General features: G+C 45.8%; 1 protein-coding gene across 2 annotated transcripts in view; it reads left to right on the top strand.

Annotated features, from left to right (window-relative positions):
* The window catches only part of ACBD3 (acyl-CoA binding domain containing 3), a 36,754-nt gene extending 17,228 nt beyond the window's left edge, over positions 1–19,526 (top strand). The window contains exons 2-8 of one of the 2 annotated variants that reach the window (XM_075204347.1): positions 3,464–3,605; positions 4,260–4,400; positions 9,304–9,462; positions 9,649–9,823; positions 14,163–14,364; positions 14,463–14,747; positions 15,914–19,526. In XM_075204347.1, coding sequence (XP_075060448.1) covers positions 3,464–3,605; positions 4,260–4,400; positions 9,304–9,462; positions 9,649–9,823; positions 14,163–14,364; positions 14,463–14,747; positions 15,914–16,128 — 1,319 coding nt within the window. In that variant the 3' untranslated portion in view covers positions 16,129–19,526. Of the gene's footprint in view, positions 1–3,463; positions 3,606–4,259; positions 4,401–9,303; positions 9,463–9,648; positions 9,824–14,162; positions 14,365–14,462; positions 14,760–15,913 lie in introns of both variants that reach the window. The other variant, XM_075204346.1, reaches the window with a different exon arrangement.
* The last annotated feature ends 2,181 nt before the right edge of the window (positions 19,527–21,707 follow it).

The following is a 21,707-nucleotide window of genomic DNA, read 5'->3' as shown; positions in this document are numbered from 1 at the left end:
GGTTGTCACATGTATTGTGTATCTGCTGATTAGAGAGGACTAGTAATGAGAACTAAAGAGGGGGATAGTCCTAACAGAACCAACAACCTATATAATTGTATGTTAGTTAGTCTGACAATTGTTTTATATGTAATAATTGTTGTGTTGCTTGGAAGGGGCGTCAGGGACCCTCCAGGAAACTGCTCTATTCCCCCCCTTACTCTCCACATACAAGACGTACCACCTGCTCCAGCGTCTGTGGATGAATGATTGTAACGCTGAATGTCTGAAACATTGCGACTGGACTATATTTAAAAGGAATCCAGCTACCCACACACAATCTTTTACAAACCATTCACAATCGTTCGCCGCACAGAACACAACATTTTAATGAGATGCGTATTGGATAGCACTGAAAACACTGAACATGTGTAACAATGGTCTCGCTCGGCAGAACGTTTACTGCAGTGAAGAATTTATACAATTACAGCGCACACAATTCAGTTGCGTTGATAGTTTTCCAATATATCCAAATTGAATTCTGTACAGATGAATGTCCTGTACGCACAGTGTTTGTGGCCACGCGGCAGATCCTCCAGCTACAGTATAATCATTCACTTTGGGCAAATTGTATGAGATAGTCAGCTGCCAGACTAAGCGGCTGATTCATTGCAGCTTGTTGGATTCATTGCAGCTTGTTGGTGTGATGTGAAGGCGATCGCCCACATGGGGCAATGGCGTTTGTATATCGCTACATATTCTGCCATGCCCGATAATGGTCCTATCACTTTTGATTGGATCATTATCTGGCATTGAGGTCATTTGTACAGTTCAGTTAATGTCAGCAGCGATAACACATCCTGTAGATGTGGGAGCGATTCATCTGTCTGTAATGCAGTGGGAAGGTGATACCTCACTTCTAAGCGCTTGGGCACCACAGTGGCTCAGTGGTTAGCACTTCTGCCTCACAGCACTGGGGTCAGAAGTTCAATTCCCGACCATGGCCTTATCTGTGAGGAGTTTGTATGTTCTCCCAGTGTTTGCGTGGGTTTCCTCCTGGTGCTCCGGTTTCCTCCCACACTCCAAAAACATACTGGTAGGTTAATTGGCGGCTAACAAAAATTTACCCTAGTCTGTGTGTTTGTATGATAGGGAATTTACACTGTAAGCCCCAATAGGGTAGGGACTGATGTGAGGGAGTTCTCTGTACAGCGCTGCAGAATTAGTGGCGCTATATAAATAGACGATGATGCAGTGGAATGTCCAGTTACAGCACTAACAAATTAGGTTTTTGTTTTTTTGTTTTTGTTTTTACCATGATATACTGTGGCAGGCTATAAGAAGCAACTTGGTAATTGCCATTTTCCCTCAGCTTGTTTTTTTTTCAGGCTGCTATTAATTATTTGTAACTTTGCAGTTTCCATGGCACCCACAGTCACGTGGCAGGCTTTGAAACGCCCACTACCTGCACTGTGACATCCCTTCTCCTGCTTCTGTTCTGCCCCCTCTGCCGTCACATGATATGAGCTGTGAATGTTTTTGTGTGTCTGGCAGTCTATCTAGTCTCCTCCACAAAGAGATGTTAAAAAATTGATTTGTAGGGGGCAGCTAAGAAAAATGACTTGCTGAAAAGGTGCTTAATGCTGCTTAAAGAAGAAGTAATCCTATGTGTGATTTCTGCATAGCTGAGCAATGTATACCTACACTGTCTGAACATTTCAGCTTTGTGGCTTATTGGTTATTTAGGGTTTAATCATTTGTACATCTTAACCTTTAGCACCAAACTGCAATATTGAGATTATTAATTTGCTAATTATATGATTGTACAGGGCTTTTTTCCTCTTCCTTCATTATTGGTAGTTAATGTTCCTATTTGCACAAAATATTTTGTGTGCTGCCACCTGAATTTAGTTTAGTCATTAATTCCCTGACCTTCCATCTTACCCTGTGCGGGCTGGGAATTGCACTCAAACCCCCCATTGTCTTCCAAGCCGCCCTCCCTGTATGTGTGCTGTCTGGCAATGTATATAACCCAATGTACGGGTGATATCTGTGCAGGGTACAGCCGGTGAGGGGGAGCACTGCAGTGTATGGGGGAAGCTGTACATAGGGGTTCTGTGCCATTCAAGCTGCTTAATGTGTTCATGGCTCTGTGAATTATTGCTGTCAGTCATGTGATATCTTTAGACAAGTCGTTACCAGCTCAGTGGACAGAACACAATTGCTGGTAGAAAGATAAAGTAAAAAGAAATGCTTGTAAATAGACAATATTTTCCCTACAGGCGAGTGGACTGAACAAATATTCTTGAAAATACAGCCTATCCATTCACCAGGAACTAGTGACACATCTGAGGCATGAGGCACCATCTACCTCATTCCTGATTGATGTCACCAGCTCACAGTGAATGGCCGGATGAACCCTCTCCTGATTAGTGACCATAAATGTGACGGGCAGGAGGCAGCTTAGCGGCTCATCGACCATTTGCCAGAGAGCGGTGTAGCTGTGACTGCTTCGGATAACTATATCTTCTGTCTGCTCCAGAAATCAATGTCTCATTGATTTTGCTGTAACTGGGCTATTTTACGTTAGTAAACCTCAGGCCATAACCCGCTGAATATCGCAGACTGAGGCAGAAAATTACAAGCACTTTGTGTCTCCTGTAAAATGGTTTCAGATATCTTCCAAGTCTGGAGCACTGCGCTGGGGGGGGGGGGAGGGTATCAGGGCATTAACATTCTGGAGACTACGAAGACATGATGATATTATTACTGGCTGCATTCATAGGAAGACACATGTAACGTTACCCTGGAATTGTGGTGACGGTCGGGTTGTAACCCGGTGTTTGATTCCTAGATTCTGCTTTTTTGTTCTCTTTGCATATGTTAAATATACCAAAACAGCACTTGTTACAGATAGTCCAACCCCTATTTTATATTCCCTGTTTTTACCCTTACGGAGTTTACAGTGGATTGATTTCTGATTTTACCCAGCCACAGTTGTTATATATTACTGCAAGTGTTTTAATGTAGTAATTCATGTTTATCCAAAGCTGGGAAATACGATATACCCAGTATACAGGGCAGTGTGTATGCGATATATACTTACCCTCTGATAAGGATGCTGGATTTTTATGTCGTTTTACACTAGGGATATGGTTTTTCATGAAAAATCCACTATATGTACAGTTTACAACCTGAAACATACAAAATAATCCTGTGCGGTCACATGACATAGGATTGAGGTGTTGGAAGGTGATTGCTGTAGGTTGTTCACAGGCTGTGACATAGGTTGTCTTGTGGTTCCAGGCTTTCACGATGGAACGGTGTACAAGTTGATAAAGCAGAAGGTGGAAAAACATCATCTCCATATTAAATACATACTGAAATGTGAATAGATGGAATCCAGCACCGTAAACTGTATTTATATGACTGCGAGTAATGACGCATTGTATGTGATGTATATTGTTCTGATGTTTCTTACCAGAGAAGGACGGGAAGGCTTTCCACCCGACGTACGAAGAGAAGCTCAAGCTGGTGGCTCTACACAAACAGGTTCTCATGGGCCCTTATAACCCCGACACGTGTCCTGAAGTTGGTTTCTTCGATGTTCTGGGCAATGATAGGAGGTAAAGTGTCCCTTTAAATTCTGCTCTTCTTTGTAATTCATCTTCTGTAGGTGTACCATGCTGTATTTATACACTCATCCATGTTGGGCACCTCAAGAGGTCGCCCAGCTTATTCTGTAGGCTATAAGGATGTACATCTCACTCTTGGTAATCCATCAATGTAGATTTTATATAATGAGCACTTCCTCCTTGATGCACCCAGCATTAGTTATCCCGGGGCAGCACTGTCCTATCTTGACACTGACCAGTGCTCCTCCTGCCTTTCATAGGCTTGCAGCAGGCAGGGTGGGTGATTTGTTGGTTATATTACCAGGGTACGCTAAAAAATAAATAAATAAACTTCAATTGCTAAATTTGAAAACTGTACTGGTCCTTAAAGCTTTAAAGTGGTAAACATGTCAATAATATAATAGCATTCAGCTACATAAGGTTAAGTTTCCATACATGGCAGAAGATTTGACTCTATGTCTCGGTGGTTGCACACACTGCAGTACTGCAGATGATGTGTGTGGCCCCAAAATGACTGTGATAATGCCAAATAATGAACTAATGAGGATTGTTACCGGCATGGAACAGGGGCGTTTCCGTGATTTATATCACATTATATCCGTTGCTGTGTCCTTTCTTCTGATCCTTTTGTGTTTGTCTTTCCAGGAAAGAATGGGCCGCGCTGGGCAACCTGAGCAGGCAGGACGCCATGACGGAGTTTGTCACCTTGTTAAACAGATGCTGTCACCTGTTCTCTACATATGTCACCTCCCATAAAATAGAGAAGGAGGAGCAAGAAAGGAAGAGGTAACTAATCACTGGCCGAGTCCTGTTATATGTGCTCAGCCCTTGACTGTAAACAGTGTTCTCCAAGGCTGCCATATCTCCCGCTCAGTCTCCTGTACCCTGCTTCCCTCTACATACTGCTACTATCTGACCTCCCTTCACAGAGCTGTACCCCAAAGGGGTGTTTCTAATGTCAATTTATTGGGGACAGAAAGCTTAAAATCATGGTATAGATCAATGTTGTCTAACCTGTGACACTCCAGGTGTTGTGAAACTACAAGTCCCAGCATACCCTTCCAGCAATAAGCTTCTATATATTGGCAAAGCATGCTGGGACTTGTAGTTTCACAAACACCCGGAGTGTCACAGTTTAGCCAACACTGGTATAGATGAATGATTCAGTTTATGTCTGGATAGAGATTGTGTGGGCTGGGTCACACAATCGTATAAGCACAATGGACCAAGGCTGGTTCAAAACAAAAACAATCTATACGCTCCTGTGCCCACATGCCTTATAGTATAGGGATCTGTGACCTGTAGGATCACTGTATACATAGTAAGTAATGCCCAGTCAAAATATATATACACAGCTCAAGCCGATGTGCGGGACTGATTGACAATTACAGTAAACGTTGTTTTATTCGGTTCTCTATCTATTTATATGACTTGGATGAACACATTTAAGGTCACATTTCTGCAGAAATTCATAAAATTCTAAAGGGTCCAAACGTTCTCGTTTGGGTGATCTCTCATGTCCTTCACACAGTTTTATTTCCAGTAACACAAAATCTCCACCGAGTAACCTGTGCTTTTAATCTGATACTTCCTTTAAAATGATTGAGGTGAAGAAGCTCTTTGCAGCTGCCGGAACCTTTCACAGAAACACTCAGTATTGTATTTGTATCTATTACATGGCCGGGAACCACTCCAAGTAGAGTATATGGTGATCACAGCGTCTAGTAAACAGGTGAAGCGTTAAGATGCGATCTCCGGCCAATTTCACTTCCCTGCAGCCCTCAGTGGTAAATGATGCGTGTGCTGCTCCTGTGCTCCAATCTCCACGGTTATAATCTTCAGGTCTAGGACTCCCACAGACTGTAATTCATCTAGTGGATGAAGCCGAGAGGCTAAGTGCACTCTCTCACTGATTAAGTGGCATGTTCACCCAAGCATTTTTGTAATTATTCCTAGGTGCCTCCCACTGTTTTCCTGCAACAGTATCTTGTATTTCTGGCAGTCATCCCAGGCCTTTGTGTTTTCTCGAGGTCACCACTATATGCTGCACCACACAGTATTATAACTCGAGGTACGATCTGCCAGCTGTAACATATTGTCCCACTATATGTTGCAGCTCAGCAGAAACCGACCCTGTCATGTTCGTACATAGCTGCTTCTGTGTCGGGTGATTCCCAGAGTAACTCTGGGTCACGCTACCATCCGTGAGATCTTGCTTTCCTTCCACAAAATAAAGCATTGTGGGAGATGTAGTCCCTCAGGTACTACACCACAGTGTCTGAGGGGGTAGTGAAAACACTAGGTACTCACTTGGAGCAGATTTTGAAAAATGAAGTAAAATTGAGGCATCAAAAAATAACCTCTGGCAAATGGGTAGATAGGTACTTTATAATGTGGAGTAAAGGGATCCTAGGAGTCACCATTTCAGGCGACTTAAAGGCAGGTAAGTAATGTAACAAAGCAATGAGACAGGCAAGTCAGATGCTTGGTTGTATAGGGACAGGAATCAGTAGCAGAAAGAAAGAAGTAATAATGCCACTGTATATGTCACTGGTACGGCCTCATCTAGAATACTGTGTTAAGTTCTGGAGGCCGTATCTCCAGAAGGATATAAATACATTAGACACTACAAAGAAGGACAACTAAAATGGTACCTGGTCTACAGCACAAAACTTACCCGGAAAGACTAAAAGATCTTAATATGTATAGTTTGGAGCAGAGAAGGGAAAGTGGGGAAATGATAGAAACTTTCACATATACCAAGAGTTTTAACAAGGTGCAGGAGGGAAACATTCTACAAAGGAAGAGAAGTATTAGAACACGAGGACATGTACTGACACTGGGGGGAAGAGAAGTATTAGAACACGAGGACATGTACTGACACTGGGGGGAAGAGAAGTATTAGAACACGAGGACATGAACTGACACTGGGGGGAAGAGAAGTATTAGAACACGAGGACATGTACTGACACTGGGGGGAAGAGAAGTATTAGAACACGAGGACATGTACTGACACTGGGGGGGGGGGGAGAGAAGTATTAGAACACCAGGACATGTACTGACACTGGGGGGAAGAGAAGTATTAGAACACGAGGACATGCACTGACACTGAGGGGAAGAGAAGTATTAGAACACGAGGACATGTACTGACACTGGGGGGGAAGAGAAGTATTAGAACACGAGGACATGTAGTGACACTGGGGGGAAGAGAAGTCTTAGAACACGAGGACATGCACTGACACTGGGGGGAAGAGAAGTATTAGAACACGAGGACATGCACTGACACTGGGGGGAAGAGAAGTATTAGAACACGAGGACATGTACTGACACTGGGGGGGAAGAGAAGTATTAGAACACGAGGACATGTACTGACACTGGGGGGGGAAGAGAAGTATTAGAACACGAGGACATGTACTGACACTGGGGGGGGGGAGAGAAGTATTAGAACACGAGGACATGTACTGACACTAGGGGGAAGATAAGTATTAGAACACAAGGACATGTACTGAACACTGGGGGGGGGGGGGGAGAGAAGTATTAGAACACGAGGACATGTACTGACACTGGGGGGGGGGGGGAGAGAAGTATTAGAACACGAGGACATGTACTGACACTGGGGGGGAAGAGAAGTATTAGAACACGAGGACATGTACTGACACTAGGGGGAAGATAAGTATTAGAACACGAGGACATGTACTGACACTGGGGGGAAGAGAAGTATTAGAACACAAGGACATGTACTGACACTGGGGGGGGGGGGAGAGAAGTATTAGAACACGAGGACATGTACTGACACTAGGGGGAAGATAAGTATTAGAACACGAGGACATGTACTGACACTGGGGGGGGGGGAGAGAAGTATTAGAACACGAGGACATGTACTGACACTGGGGGGGGGAAGAGAAGTATTAGAACACGAGGACATGTACTGACACTGGGGGGAAGAGAAGTATTAGAACACGAGGACATGTACTGAACACTGGGGGGGGGGGGGGGGAGAGAAGTATTAGAACACGAGGACATGTACTGACACTGGGGGGGGGGGGAGAGAAGTATTAGAACACGAGGACATGTACTGACACTGGGGGGGAAGAGAAGTATTAGAACACGAGGACATGTACTGACACTAGGGGGAAGATAAGTATTAGAACACGAGGACATGTACTGACACTGGGGGGGGGGGGGGGGAGAGAGAAGTATTAGAACACGAGGACATGTACTGACACTGGGGGGAAGAGAAGTATTAGAACACGAGGACATGTACTGACACTGGGGGGAAGAGAAGCATTAGAACACGAGGACATGTACTGACACTGGAGGGAAGAGAAGCATTAGAACACGAGGACATGCACTGACACTGGGGGGAAGAGAAGTATTAGAACACGAGGACATGTACTGACACTGGGGGAAAGAGAGGTATTAGAACACGAGGACATGTACTGACACGGGGGGGGGGAGAGAAGTATTAGAACATGAGGACATGTACTGACACTGGGGGGGAAGAGAAGCATTAGAACACGAGGACATGCACTGACACTGGGGGGAAGAGAAGTATTAGAACATGAGGACATGTACTGACACTGGGGGGAAGAGAAGTATTAGAAGACGAGGACATGTACTGACACTGGGGGGAAGAGAAGTATTAGAACACGAGGACATGCACTGACACTGGGGGGAAGAGAAGTATTAGAACATGAGGACATGTGTACTGACACTGGGGGGAAGAGAAGTATTAGAACACGAGGACATGTACTGACACTGGGGGGAAGAGAAGTATTAGAACACGAGGACATGTACTGACACTGGGGGGAAGAGAAGTATTAGAACACGAGGACATGTACTGACACTGGGGGGAAGAGAAGTATTAGAACACGAGGACATGTACTGACACTGGGGGGGAAGAGAAGTATTAGAACACGAGGACATGTACTGACACTGGGGGGAAGAGAAGTATTAGAACACGAGGACATGCACTGACACTGGGGGGGGGAAGAGAAGTATTAGAACACGAGGACATGCACTGACACTGGGGGAAGAGAAGTATTAGAACACGAGGACATGTACTGACACTGGGGGGAAGAGAAGTACTAGAACATGAGGATAATGAACTGACACTGGGGGAAGTAGGTTCAGAGGAAATGTGAGGAAAAATTACTTCACAGAAAGGGTAGTGGGTAAGTGGAATAGCCTCCATCAGAGGTGGTAGAGGGTAATACAGTAGAGCCATTTAGACATGATTGGGATAGACATAAGAATATTCTTACAAACAATAAAGCATCAAATAAGGTTTGAGGTTACCATTGGTTAAATGTGTAGACTAGATAAGGAAAGTGGTTCTTATCTGACGTCAAATTGTATGTGCAGTATTGATGAATGTCCTTAGACGTGGTTAACGTGCATTTGGTGGTTATTTGTGACATTGTCATAGCTTTGAAATCTAATGTTGCCTATTATCACACCCACAAGACCTCTTCAGATTAGCGCTGAAAACTTTACTATATTCACTGCTAACAGTCATAACTTTGATTTCAGAAGTATTTTATTAACTACTGTGGCAGCAATAGTATAAATTTGAACAATTGATTTTATGCCAAGAAATCCACATTTTGTTTCTGGCTGAGGATGAGGTGTACTCATGGTTCAGTCTGCCCCGATCTGCAAGGTTCAGTCAATCTCTCATCTCTAACAGGAGAGAAGAGGAGGAGCGCAGGAGGCGGGAAGAGGAGGAGAGGCAGCGTTTACTAAGGGAAGAGGAGAAGCGGCGGAGAGAAGAAGAGGAGAGACTGAGGCGGGAGGAAGAGGAGAGGATGCGTGCGGAGGATGAGCGGTTCCGCATGGAGCAGCAGAAGTAAGTACTCCCATCTCTATGTAGCACAACTAATAGTAACCATCATACACTGGAGACTGACCGTAACTGTTAAATTAGGTAACACTCGGCTGCCTGGGGTCATATAGTATTTTAAAAATAGAATTCTTTGGTGCTCAAGAGTGTGTCTTAATTTGACGTGTTCTTGTGGATGTGTCCTCCCTACAGGCAGCAGATAATGGCCGCTCTGAACTCGCAGACCGCGGTGCAGTTTCAGCAGTACGCGGCACAGCAGTACCCGGGGAACTTCGAGCAGCAGCAGATCCTGATCCGGCAACTGCAAGAGCAGCACTACCAGCAGTATATGCAGCAGCTTTACCAAGTGCAGCTGGCTCAGCAGCAGGTACAGCTCACTGGGCATACACCCTCACACCACGGGAACTGGTGGTACAGCTCACTGGGCATACACCCTCACTATCAGGGGAACTGGTGGTACAGCTCACTGGGCATACACCCTCACTATCAGGGGAACTGGTGGTACAGCTCACTGGGCATACACCCTCACACCACGGGAACTGGTGGTACAGCTCACTGGGCATACACCCTCACACCATGGGAACTGGTGGTACAGCTCACTGGGCATACACCCTCACACCATGGGAACTGGTGGTACAGCTCACTGGGCATACACCCTCACACCATGGGAACTGGTGGTACAGCTCACTGGGCATACACCCTCACTATCAGGGGAACTGGTGGTACAGCTCACTGGGCATACACCCTCACTATCAGGGGAACTGGTGGTACAGCTCACTGGGCATACACCCTCACCATCACGGGAACTGGTGGTACAGCTCACTGGGCATACACCCTCACACCATGGGAACTGGTGGTACAGCTCACTGGGCATACACCCTCACACCATGGGAACTGCTGGTACAGCTCACTGGGCATACACCCTCACTATCAGGGGAACTGGTGGTACAGCTCACTGGGCATACACCCACACCATCACGGGAACTGGTGGTACAGCTCACTGGGCATACACCCTCACTATCAGGGGAACTTGTGGTACAGCTCACTGGGCATACACCCTCACTATCAGGGGAACTGGTGGTACAGCTCACTGGGCATACACCCTCATCATCACGGGAACTGGTGGTACAGCTCACTGGGCATACACCCTCACACCATGGGAACTGCTGGTACAGCTCACTGGGCATACACCCTCACTATCAGGGGAACTGGTGGTACAGCTCACTGGGCATACACCCACACCATCACGGGAACTGGTGGTACAGCTCACTGGGCATACACCCTCACTATCAGGGGAACTTGTGGTACAGCTCACTGGGCATACACCCTCACTATCAGGGGAACTGGTGGTACAGCTCACTGGGCATACACCCTCATCATCACGGGAACTGGTGGTACAGCTCACTGGGCATACACCCTCACTATCAGGGGAACTTGTGGTACAGCTCACTGGGCATACACCCTCACTATCAGGGGAACTGGTGGTACAGCTCACTGGGCATACACCCTCACCATCACGGGAACTGGTGGTACAGCTCACTGGGCATACACCCTCACTATCACGGAAACTGGTGGCACAGCTCACTGGGCATACACCCTCACTATCACGGAAACTGGTGGCACAGCTCACTGGGCATACACCCTCACTATCACGGAAACTGGTGGTACAGCTCACTGGGCATACACCCTCACTATCACGGAAACTGGTGGCACAGCTCACTGGGCATACACCCTCACACCATGGGAACTGGTGGTACAGCTCACTGGGCATACACCCTCACTATCAGGGGAACTGGTGGCACAGCTCACTGGGCATACACCCTCACACCATGGGAACTGGTGGTACAGCTCACTGGGCATACACCCTCACTATCAGGGGAACTGGTGGTACAGCTCACTAGGCATACACCCTCACCATCACGGGAACTGGTGGTAGGGCTCACTGGGCATTCACCCTCACTATCAGGGGAACTGGTGGTACAGCTCACTTGGCATACACCCTCACCATCACGGGAACTGGTGGTACAGCTCACTGGGCATACACCCTCACTATCACGGAAACTGGTGGCACAGCTCACTGGGCATACACCCTCACTATCACGGAAACTGGTGGCACAGCTCACTGGGCATACACCCTCACTATCACGGAAACTGGTGGCACAGCTCACTGGGCATACACCCTCACACCATGGGAACTGGTGGTACAGCTCACTGGGCATACACCCTCACTATCAGGGGAACTGGTGGCACAGCTAACTGGGCATACACCCTCACACCATGGGAACTGGTGGTACAGCTCACTGGGCATACACCCTCACACCATGGGAACTGGTGGTACAGCTCACTGGGCATACACCCTCACACCATGGGAACTGCTGGTACAGCTCACTGGGCATACACCCTCACTATCAGGGGAACTGGTGGTACAGCTCACTGGGCATACACCCACACCATCACGGGAACTGGTGGTACAGCTCACTGGGCATACACCCTCACTATCAGGGGAACTTGTGGTACAGCTCACTGGGCATACACCCTCACTATCAGGGGAACTTGTGGTACAGCTCACTGGGCATACACCCTCACTATCAGGGGAACTGGTGGTACAGCTCACTGGGCATACACCCTCATCATCACGGGAACTGGTGGTACAGCTCACTGGGCATACACCCTCACACCATGGGAACTGCTGGTACAGCTCACTGGGCATACACCCTCACTATCAGGGGAACTGGTGGTACAGCTCACTGGGCATACACCCACACCATCACGGGAACTGGTGGTACAGCTCACTGGGCATACACCCTCACTATCAGGGGAACTTGTGGTACAGCTCACTGGGCATACACCCTCACTATCAGGGGAACTGGTGGTACAGCTCACTGGGCATACACCCTCATCATCACGGGAACTGGTGGTACAGCTCACTGGGCATACACCCTCACTATCAGGGGAACTTGTGGTACAGCTCACTGGGCATACACCCTCACTATCAGGGGAACTGGTGGTACAGCTCACTGGGCATACACCCTCACCATCACGGGAACTGGTGGTACAGCTCACTGGGCATACACCCTCACTATCACGGAAACTGGTGGCACAGCTCACTGGGCATACACCCTCACTATCACGGAAACTGGTGGCACAGCTCACTGGGCATACACCCTCACTATCACGGAAACTGGTGGTACAGCTCACTGGGCATACACCCTCACTATCACGGAAACTGGTGGCACAGCTCACTGGGCATACACCCTCACACCATGGGAACTGGTGGTACAGCTCACTGGGCATACACCCTCACTATCAGGGGAACTGGTGGCACAGCTCACTGGGCATACACCCTCACACCATGGGAACTGGTGGTACAGCTCACTGGGCATACACCCTCACTATCAGGGGAACTGGTGGTACAGCTCACTAGGCATACACCCTCACCATCACGGGAACTGGTGGTAGGGCTCACTGGGCATTCACCCTCACTATCAGGGGAACTGGTGGTACAGCTCACTTGGCATACACCCTCACCATCACGGGAACTGGTGGTACAGCTCACTGGGCATACACCCTCACTATCACGGAAACTGGTGGCACAGCTCACTGGGCATACACCCTCACTATCACGGAAACTGGTGGCACAGCTCACTGGGCATACACCCTCACTATCACGGAAACTGGTGGCACAGCTCACTGGGCATACACCCTCACACCATGGGAACTGGTGGTACAGCTCACTGGGCATACACCCTCACTATCAGGGGAACTGGTGGCACAGCTAACTGGGCATACACCCTCACACCATGGGAACTGGTGGTACAGCTCACTGGGCATACACCCTCACTATCAGGGGAACTGGTGGTACAGCTCACTAGGCATACACCCTCACCATCACGGGAACTGGTGGTAGGGCTTACTGGGCATACACCCTCACTATCAGGAGAACTTGTGGTACAGCTCACTGGGCATACACCCTCACCATCACGGGAACTGGTGGTACAGCTCACTGGGCATACACCCTCACTATCACGGAAACTGGTGGCACAGCTCATTGGGCATATGTCCTCACCGGCACAGGAATTGGTGGTACAGCTCACTGGGCATACACCCTCACTATCACAGGAACTAGTGGTACAGCTCACTGGGCATACTCCTTCACTATCGGGGAAACTGGTGGCACAGCTCACTGGGCATACGTCATCACTAGCACAGCAATTGGTGGTATAACTCACTGGGCATACGTCCTCACTAGCACGGGAACTGGTGTTAAAGAACCTTGAGTGTATTTCCCCACTAGTACTGTGGACTGGATTGGCTGATTGATAGTTAAATAATCTAATGTAATCATCCACCACTTGAATTGTATATCGGAAGCTAGTTTGGCCGTGTGTAACATTATAAGACTTGATAGTAAGATATGATCCCTGGTTCAGTGACGTCCGTAAAACATGACACGTTATTAGTGCCGTGGATATCATGTGACTGCTGACGCTTTGGGTAAAGTTAGAGACAGAGTTGGTTGGTGAAATCGTATTAAAGCAATCGCTAAGTGACTATCAGAGGGACAATGTGTGTATAGTCTTCTGCCGACTGCTACAGTCGAGAGAAGCTGGGTTACCTACATTGTGAACATCCTTGAGTAGATAGTGAACGATATATTGATGGTGGTTGTGTACAATTCACACCTGTAACGTTATAATGTCTCACAGGCTGCACTGCAGAAGCAACAAGAAGCGTTATTAGCTGGAACCAACTCCCCTGTAAGCTCTCCTGCCAAGATGAATGTGGGAAGTGTCACAGCCCCTGGTGAATGCCCCTCCGTCAACGGACAGAGTCACCCTCACATCGACAGCACAGAAACCGAACTGGAGACCGACCCATTGGAAGATATTCTCGAAAATGGGCCCAAAGGTGCGTCCTTGTGTAGTCCACTTGCCAGCACTTTTAGTCCAGTCTATCACATTAGAGAATAAGAAGCATCTGGTGTTAACCTTTGTTTCTGTTGGCAGAGTCCACGCCGGTGATAGCTGCTCCTTCCATGTGGACCCGACCACAGATAAAAGACTTCAAAGAGAAGATCCGTCAAGACGCGGACTCTGTGATCACCGTGGGAAGAGGCGAGGTGGTCACGGTCAGAGTCCCCACTCACGAAGAGGGCTCCTATCTTTTCTGGGAGTTTGCCACCGATAGTTTTGACATTGGTTTTGGGGTTTACTTTGAATGGACAGATTCCCCCAACACAGCTGTGAGTGTGCACGTCAGCGAGTCGAGTGAGGACGAGGATGAAGACGAAGGTATGTCACATGGTAAGAGAGCCCGTTGTACCGGTGGCAATATAGGTGTCACTAGATTCTGCATCGCTGAATGTGGACAGACTGCTCTCAGACTGCTATAGTTATGTGGCTTTCATAGATGGAGCCGTCTGGTGTCCTTTACTCTTATTCTTCTGTTGAACACCGCACAGAGAGTATTTTGGGATTTAAAGGGTTTCGTGCACATCTGCAGGAGAAAGTAGCAAAATAAATGAGACACTTGAAAACTGTAGTTAGGGAATTATTATTATTATAAATTTTTATTTATAGGGCGCCACTAGGTGTCCGTAGCGCCGTACAGGGACAAACGAGATTACAATACGAGGTGAAACAGCACAGTACAGTAAACAATAATCACAGTAACTCAGTGAGCTCAAAGCACCGCTAGAGGGGCGGAGGAGGGGAGAGGGGAAGGTCCGCCAACGACGGAGTCCAAGAGGGAAGGCACGGATGACAGGGAGACCCCTAGAGGGGAGAGGAGGGAGCGAGAGGGGACGCGGGAAAGAGGGTCCTCAAGGAGGAGGGCTAAGTAGCTGGAGAGCAGAGTTAACAGTGGTGAAGACAGGAGGAGAGAATATCCTGCTCAAAGGAGCGTACAATCTAAGGGGTGGGGTAGACAGACAGAGAGACACGGGGGAGAGATGGAGGAACGGAGGATAAGGATAAGGGGGAGGGAGAGGCAGAAAAAAAGGTAGGAAGTTAAGTGGGAGACTGGAAGGCTTTAAGAAAAAGGTGGGTTTTTAAAGCCCGTTTGAAACTGGACAGATTAGGGGAAGTTCTGATGGAGGGAGGGAGCTTGTTCCGGAATAATACTTAATCCACAAATAACGTATTGTTAATAGTATAATATATATGGAGTGGGCCTTTAAAGCAATGTCAATAGGAGATAGATAGAAAGTGCTGTTGATACAGTGTCTGTAATATCGGTGACACCGGTGTCTCCACACAGGTAGGATTCTTTTATCTAGAGATGTTCTACCATTGTCATTACCCTTTGAGAAGCAATATATACTTAGTATGGCTAAGCCACTGTGTTTTAAGTACAGCAGCATTAAATATGAATGAGGGAAGAGAGCGAGTCATGAATATAATAGTAAAACATGGCACCCGTAACCCTAAACCTCACGCGTTTCTTTACTTGTTTGTAGCAGAGAACCCAAACAGCGAACAGAAACCCAAAAAGAGCACCAACAAGCCTCAGCTGGACGAGATCGTGCCGGTGTACAGGCGGGATTGTCACGAAGAGGTGTACGCCGGCAGCCACCAGTACCCAGGCCGGGGCGTCTACCTGCTGAAGTTTGACAACTCTTACTCCTTGTGGAGGTCCAAATCCGTCTACTATAGAGTGTACTATACTAGATAGAGGGGCCAGCGGGGAGGGCTAGGACAGCGAGCAGATCACCATTCAGCCAGTGTTGTCTCCCCCCAATGAGTCGTCTGTCTGGTGGCCGATGGCGCTCAACGCAACGTGTAATTCAGCCGGCTCTGGTTTAACCCTTTCAGTGTTACAAAGCAGCTGACAGTGAATGGGTTAAAAGCATCCAGACTTGCGTGTACAACTTTTTGTTTTACTCCTGTGTTGGGATTTTAATGATTATTTTGTCCCCTGTGTGCGCCCTGTTGGGCATGGAAGTGTAATGACGTCTCGCACACAGTCTTTGAATAGGTCCATTAAGCATCTACTGTCCCTATTAAGCTGCTTAGTCCTTATTTAAATCATCATATGAAGACGTGTTTGGAGGGGGAAAGGGTCCCGGCTGTGGATTTCTCAGTTTTGGAAGCTCTGCATACTTTACAAGTAGTGAAATTTCTTAGAGACTCTCTGAATAACTGGGGGGAAAACGTCTGCCGCTGGGAACTGGGCCATGGGTGTGGTGGAAATCTGGAGTCTGCATTATGGGGCTCTTGCTGTATTTAGAATTGAGCTCTTTATTTAATGTAACGTTGCAAAATAAAATCCCAAAGTGTATTTTTGAGCGGAGTACAACTTTCCCCACCTCTATCATGTATGATGCACGTCAGTATCGCTCCCAGTACACCTTGCTGTCTCTTTACCCCGCTATAATTCCTAGCGATGTAGAAAACACATGTGCCGTTACCTAATGATGAGTTATTAGCAGTGACCCGTGTAGTGCAAAGTTGGTTAATGCAAGGAAATGTTTGGCTGCTCTGGGTTATATCCTATATGTGCTAATGGCTCTATTAAATACGCCCTTCTCTGTACGAGGGTTTTGGGTGAAAATTCATTATCTATTGGGATCAGCCTGAATCTTGTCTTAGTACACAAATTAAATGATCAAATATGTAAATATTAAAGTGTTTATAATAATTCAGAACTGTATTTACATCCTAACATAAATACCTTTATATCTGCCTGTTCAAATGGCATAAAGGAGAACCTTTCCCCCATGAAAATAGTTTTGGTTGAATTACTTCCCAATGAGTGGTGAAAACTGGTGCACAGGAAACTACACAATAAGGTGCTTGTAACCACTAACAACCGTTCAAATTCAATCATTTTTCTAGTCTCTTAGATAATGAAAACACTTTTTTTTTGCAGTTTCCCTGCAGCAGTTCCCATTAATGTCCTCCGGTGTATGTTTTTGCCTGTTGCAATAATCTAATATGTATTATCAATCATTGATTTAAGCCCCACAAGAATCGCCCACTTCAATCAAAGCAGCTCATTATTCATAATGTGTTTTATAAAGAGAATACATAGTTTGATTTCCCGTCTTGTGTAACTGCAGTAAGCGAATGGATTTTTAGCTGTTGTCTAACCACCATTATGGGCCCTGTAGCAGTAGAGCCACAGGTTGGCTAATTCCGTTCTACAGTAAATATATGAAAAAGCGTACTTGGGCCTCTAGTGACACAATTGCTACCGCTCTTTAGAGGTAGGATCCCCCTATAAAAATATATTGTAATATGGCTGATAAATTTGACAGTAGTGGGGGACCTGGCCAATGAGGTCACCCCAGTGTAAGAAGTGACCACCTGACTCGTGTCCAATCCTGGCCAGGTACATCCCGCGGCTGACCAGTGCCTCGATTATATCATGATCAATGTCGTGATGCAGCCAGAGATTTAATACCCTCGTAACAGAGAACTTTGCCCCCCCCCCCCCCCCCCCTCGTGACTAAATTCTGAATTTAGTAAGTGACCTGAGCACCATCTTTAAACCGTACCTTGCCTGATTCATGTTGCACTAATTTAATAGGTTAATTTAATTGTTATGATCAACCTTACATTATTTTCTATGTAAGGCGTGAATGCTTTAGTATACTATGTACTCCATATGACATTTTTATATTTAAAAGTCTGATCTCCAATGAATTCACATCGGCCTAAATACCTGAAATTAACACTTTCTTTCCTCGTTCGAGAACATGGAATTTCTATGTTAATGTACATTGTTTTTCCACGTCTGTTACCAAACCCGGTGATGCTCGGAGGGTCCGGACGTCTATTTATATATTTCTACAATGATCCCCTGCAGGAGATTGCGGTGTAGTGTCTTTAATATCTGTCTGCCGTTTATGGGGTGATTTAGAAGAAGTAGAATTTTATTTTCTGTACATCTTTTTTTTTTATTTTATTATTATTGTAGGGGGTTGTTCAATGCATGGGTTTGTGAATTTATATTATGGGGAGTTTTTAGAAAAAAAAAAACCCATTAAAATGCCCTGACAATTGCAGAAATTCAGTGTTGCAATTTTACCCGTGCAACTTGGACATTAGATGGCATTGCATTCAAAAGCGAATGTGGGCTTAAGTACCTTTTTAAATTAAAATGCATACTAAAACTTATGGAATATACTGCAAATTCCTGAAAGCTGGAGAATCCTTTTCCTTAAGCGAACACTTCAAGGCATAAGTAGCTATACTGTAACTCCCCAGCTGTTATTGAACGATCAGTAACTGGCAAGCCATGCCGATATAGTTCCAGGACTGTTAGATGGCTTCATCTATAGCAAAATGGGATGAATGCCAATCAAAGACTGATCCGGAACACACGAATGAACATTTATCAAGGTCGTCTTTGAAATTAAATGATATAATACACTACTTTTAAGTTAATTCTAGAACATTGATATCTTGTGTTTTTGTGTGTTTGTACATAGAGTGGACAGAACCGGGTCATTCTATGGTACCGTGTGCAGTCACTTGAGATAGATATAAATATATGTTTCAGAAAGGCAGGAGGTAGGTAGGGAGGGATGACCTTGCAGTTGGTTTGCAGGTGGACATTTAACCAACAGCGCTAACTCCCAGCACGAACATGGTCAGGGCTAATGAAAACCTAATTTTGGATTGTTTGACGGCAAATTGAATGGTCTCTTTTATAAGCAGTCTGGATGTTTTGTGGAAAATGCAAGTTATGTACAGGTAATTGAACTAGCCTGTTTGTACGTAGTTCCCTCGAACAGGTAACTTTTAGTCTTGTATAGAAAGTGTTTCAACAGACCGGAGGTTCACAGAATACTGTATATAAAGCACTTTTCTCACAACTGACTGCCAGTTACTGGTGTTTCCTCTTTAATTATCATTGTTCACAATGTTACAGTTGTTCAGATGTTTTTTCCTTTTCTCCCGAGATGACAATAATTCTCCTCTGTTCGTGTGATTTTTCTTTTTTTCCTGTCTTACTGCCTTCAAGCTGTCCGATAACACAGTACAAGTGCAATTTAAAGAAATAAAATCTCTTGGAATAATATATTTAATCGTAATTAAAAAATACAATTCTCTGTATATTTCCTATTTTTCATGTGTTTTTGATATCTCATTTGTTTGTTGTAATTGTTTCATCATAAGGATGTCATACACTGTAAATTTAGTTCTTATAAAAAATAAGTTTATCCTCATTAAAAGCAGAATTCTCTCCTTTTTCTTTTTTTATGAATTCATTTTACATCTCTGCAGTGTTCACTGGTGTAAAGTAATAGGATCTCATTGGATGTATTATGTGCCGAGGATTCTCACTTCCAGATAACTGTACAACTCCTGTGATAGCTTCCAAATCTATTCCCTCCTTCAGCAGTAGGGGGAGACAGAGAGGGACTTGCGTTACACCCCTGAAGGGCAGGGCACTGGAGAAGTAACTGGCTCCTCCTTTCTTTTTCCAGTACTTTGTCTCCAGACTCTGGTCGTATGTCATCAATGCATTGGTGCTTCCATTGCCATTTAAGGCGGTCTCTCTCCTTTCCACCTGAATCAGTTGATCCCTTGGGTCGTATGCAAAGTCAGACCACAGGGGGTGCAGTCATAGCACCCTATTGGGTTAGATGATCCTGGATTCAGATTGGAAAAAGTTCCCGAAACACAAAGCTTGATGAATGTGGCTTAACAGAATGAAAGAGAACAGCCCGAGTCTTTCAGATTGTAAAGGAGCCGGGTATAGGTGGTTGCCCTTCTCTTTGTCACCATGAAGCGTGGTTCTAAGGGTCCTGCAGGGTGCTCTTATGGAGGCACTTCATTTTGTTCTTGTAATTTTCTCTCCAGAAAGTAATCATTCTCCCAACTACTCTTTCACCTTTGTCAGTCTCTGACCTGGTAGCTTTCTCCCATAGATCTCCATATCTGGTTTCTATACAAACAAGGTGATCTTTCATAGGGGTTCCCAGTTATGGGTGTCTCTGGTTATCACATGCAGTAGCTGGTGGTGCTGTCCTTTCAACTCTGCACCTGTTCAGGACATCTATTATAAAGGCCATGAGGAGTAGTGCTCTACCTCTGCCCCAGCGCTCTCTAGGGGGATCACAGTGGTGATTTGGCTGGCCTGTGCAGGTAGTGTTCCCTGTGTGTGCACATACTTAACCAGGGCAGTCCTTGCCTGGTACATCATGGGTGGACTACAGAGTGCTCATCACTATTTACCTTTCCCAAATTTTACAAAGTGAAACCACCACCTGTGCAGAGACTGCCTTAAGTCAAAAGGTCCTCCACATGGCTGAATCCTCCCTACCCTTCGACGGTCACTTTGGGACATCCCACCATCAATGTCCTACTACTAAATGAGATGCAGGATCTTTGTATTTTATTAAATTAATTTTTCTGATGCTTTATGGGTCCACAGCTCCACCCAAACAGAAATTGTCCATGCTATATTCTGCTCCTTTCCTTGTATCCTCTATGGGCCAACTTTAAAATGAGTAGGGATGTTTTTAAAGTGAGGAAGAGTCTGATCTTTATCCTGTGTCTAACCTGTGAAACAAAACCCACTGTTTATGTACCAACAAAGCCTTGCAGAAAGGTCGTTAATATCAAGTGCAAAATAATCCTTTTATCAAGCAGAGGTGTTATGCAGTTTGCTATACTGTATGGTCTTTTGCTGATAGTTGACATTGTTCATCCTCCATAATAGAGATCCAGAAACACTGGATCGGTAAGGTTTAGATAATATACATCCAGCTACTGAAACCATAACATAGGTGTAACAGACATCGTTCTGGGATTGCTGGGTGGGTACCAGATACTTTCCTTATAACCACCAGCTAGCGCTGCTCCTGAGTCCTTGTCAAGGACAGTGGTCTCTGTTCCTGACAGCAATATAACAGCTTTTGATTATCTTTGAGAGCTAGTGATACCATAATAGACAAAGATTAGGACATCTTTCTCAGCCACTCATGTAATATAACAGCAGATTGAAGCATAGGCCATAAAATGTCTCAACACAGTTGTGGGACACTGCTCACCATTGGGGTATAGAGGGCGGTGTGTGGAGTTGGGCACTAGAAAGGCCAGTTTGGCCTGTTCTCTTCTGCTCCCTTTCACTGGAGATATCAGTCATTTATCTTACAAAGCCAATAAGAGAGGTGCAACACAATCAATAGAACACTCGTGAACCGTTAGAAACAACAAACAAGGGTGGGATCGCAGTGTCCCCCAACTATGTGAAGAGAGACATTTTAGGGTAAGTATAAAAATGTTGTTTTCTCTTGC

The sequence above is a fragment of the Mixophyes fleayi genome, chromosome 3, assembly GCF_038048845.1.
Source record: "Mixophyes fleayi isolate aMixFle1 chromosome 3, aMixFle1.hap1, whole genome shotgun sequence".
In the NCBI taxonomy this organism is placed as follows: domain Eukaryota; kingdom Metazoa; phylum Chordata; class Amphibia; order Anura; family Limnodynastidae; genus Mixophyes; species Mixophyes fleayi.
The sequence above is the reverse complement of the archived record's forward strand: the minus strand, read 5'-3'. Positions and strand labels throughout refer to the sequence as shown.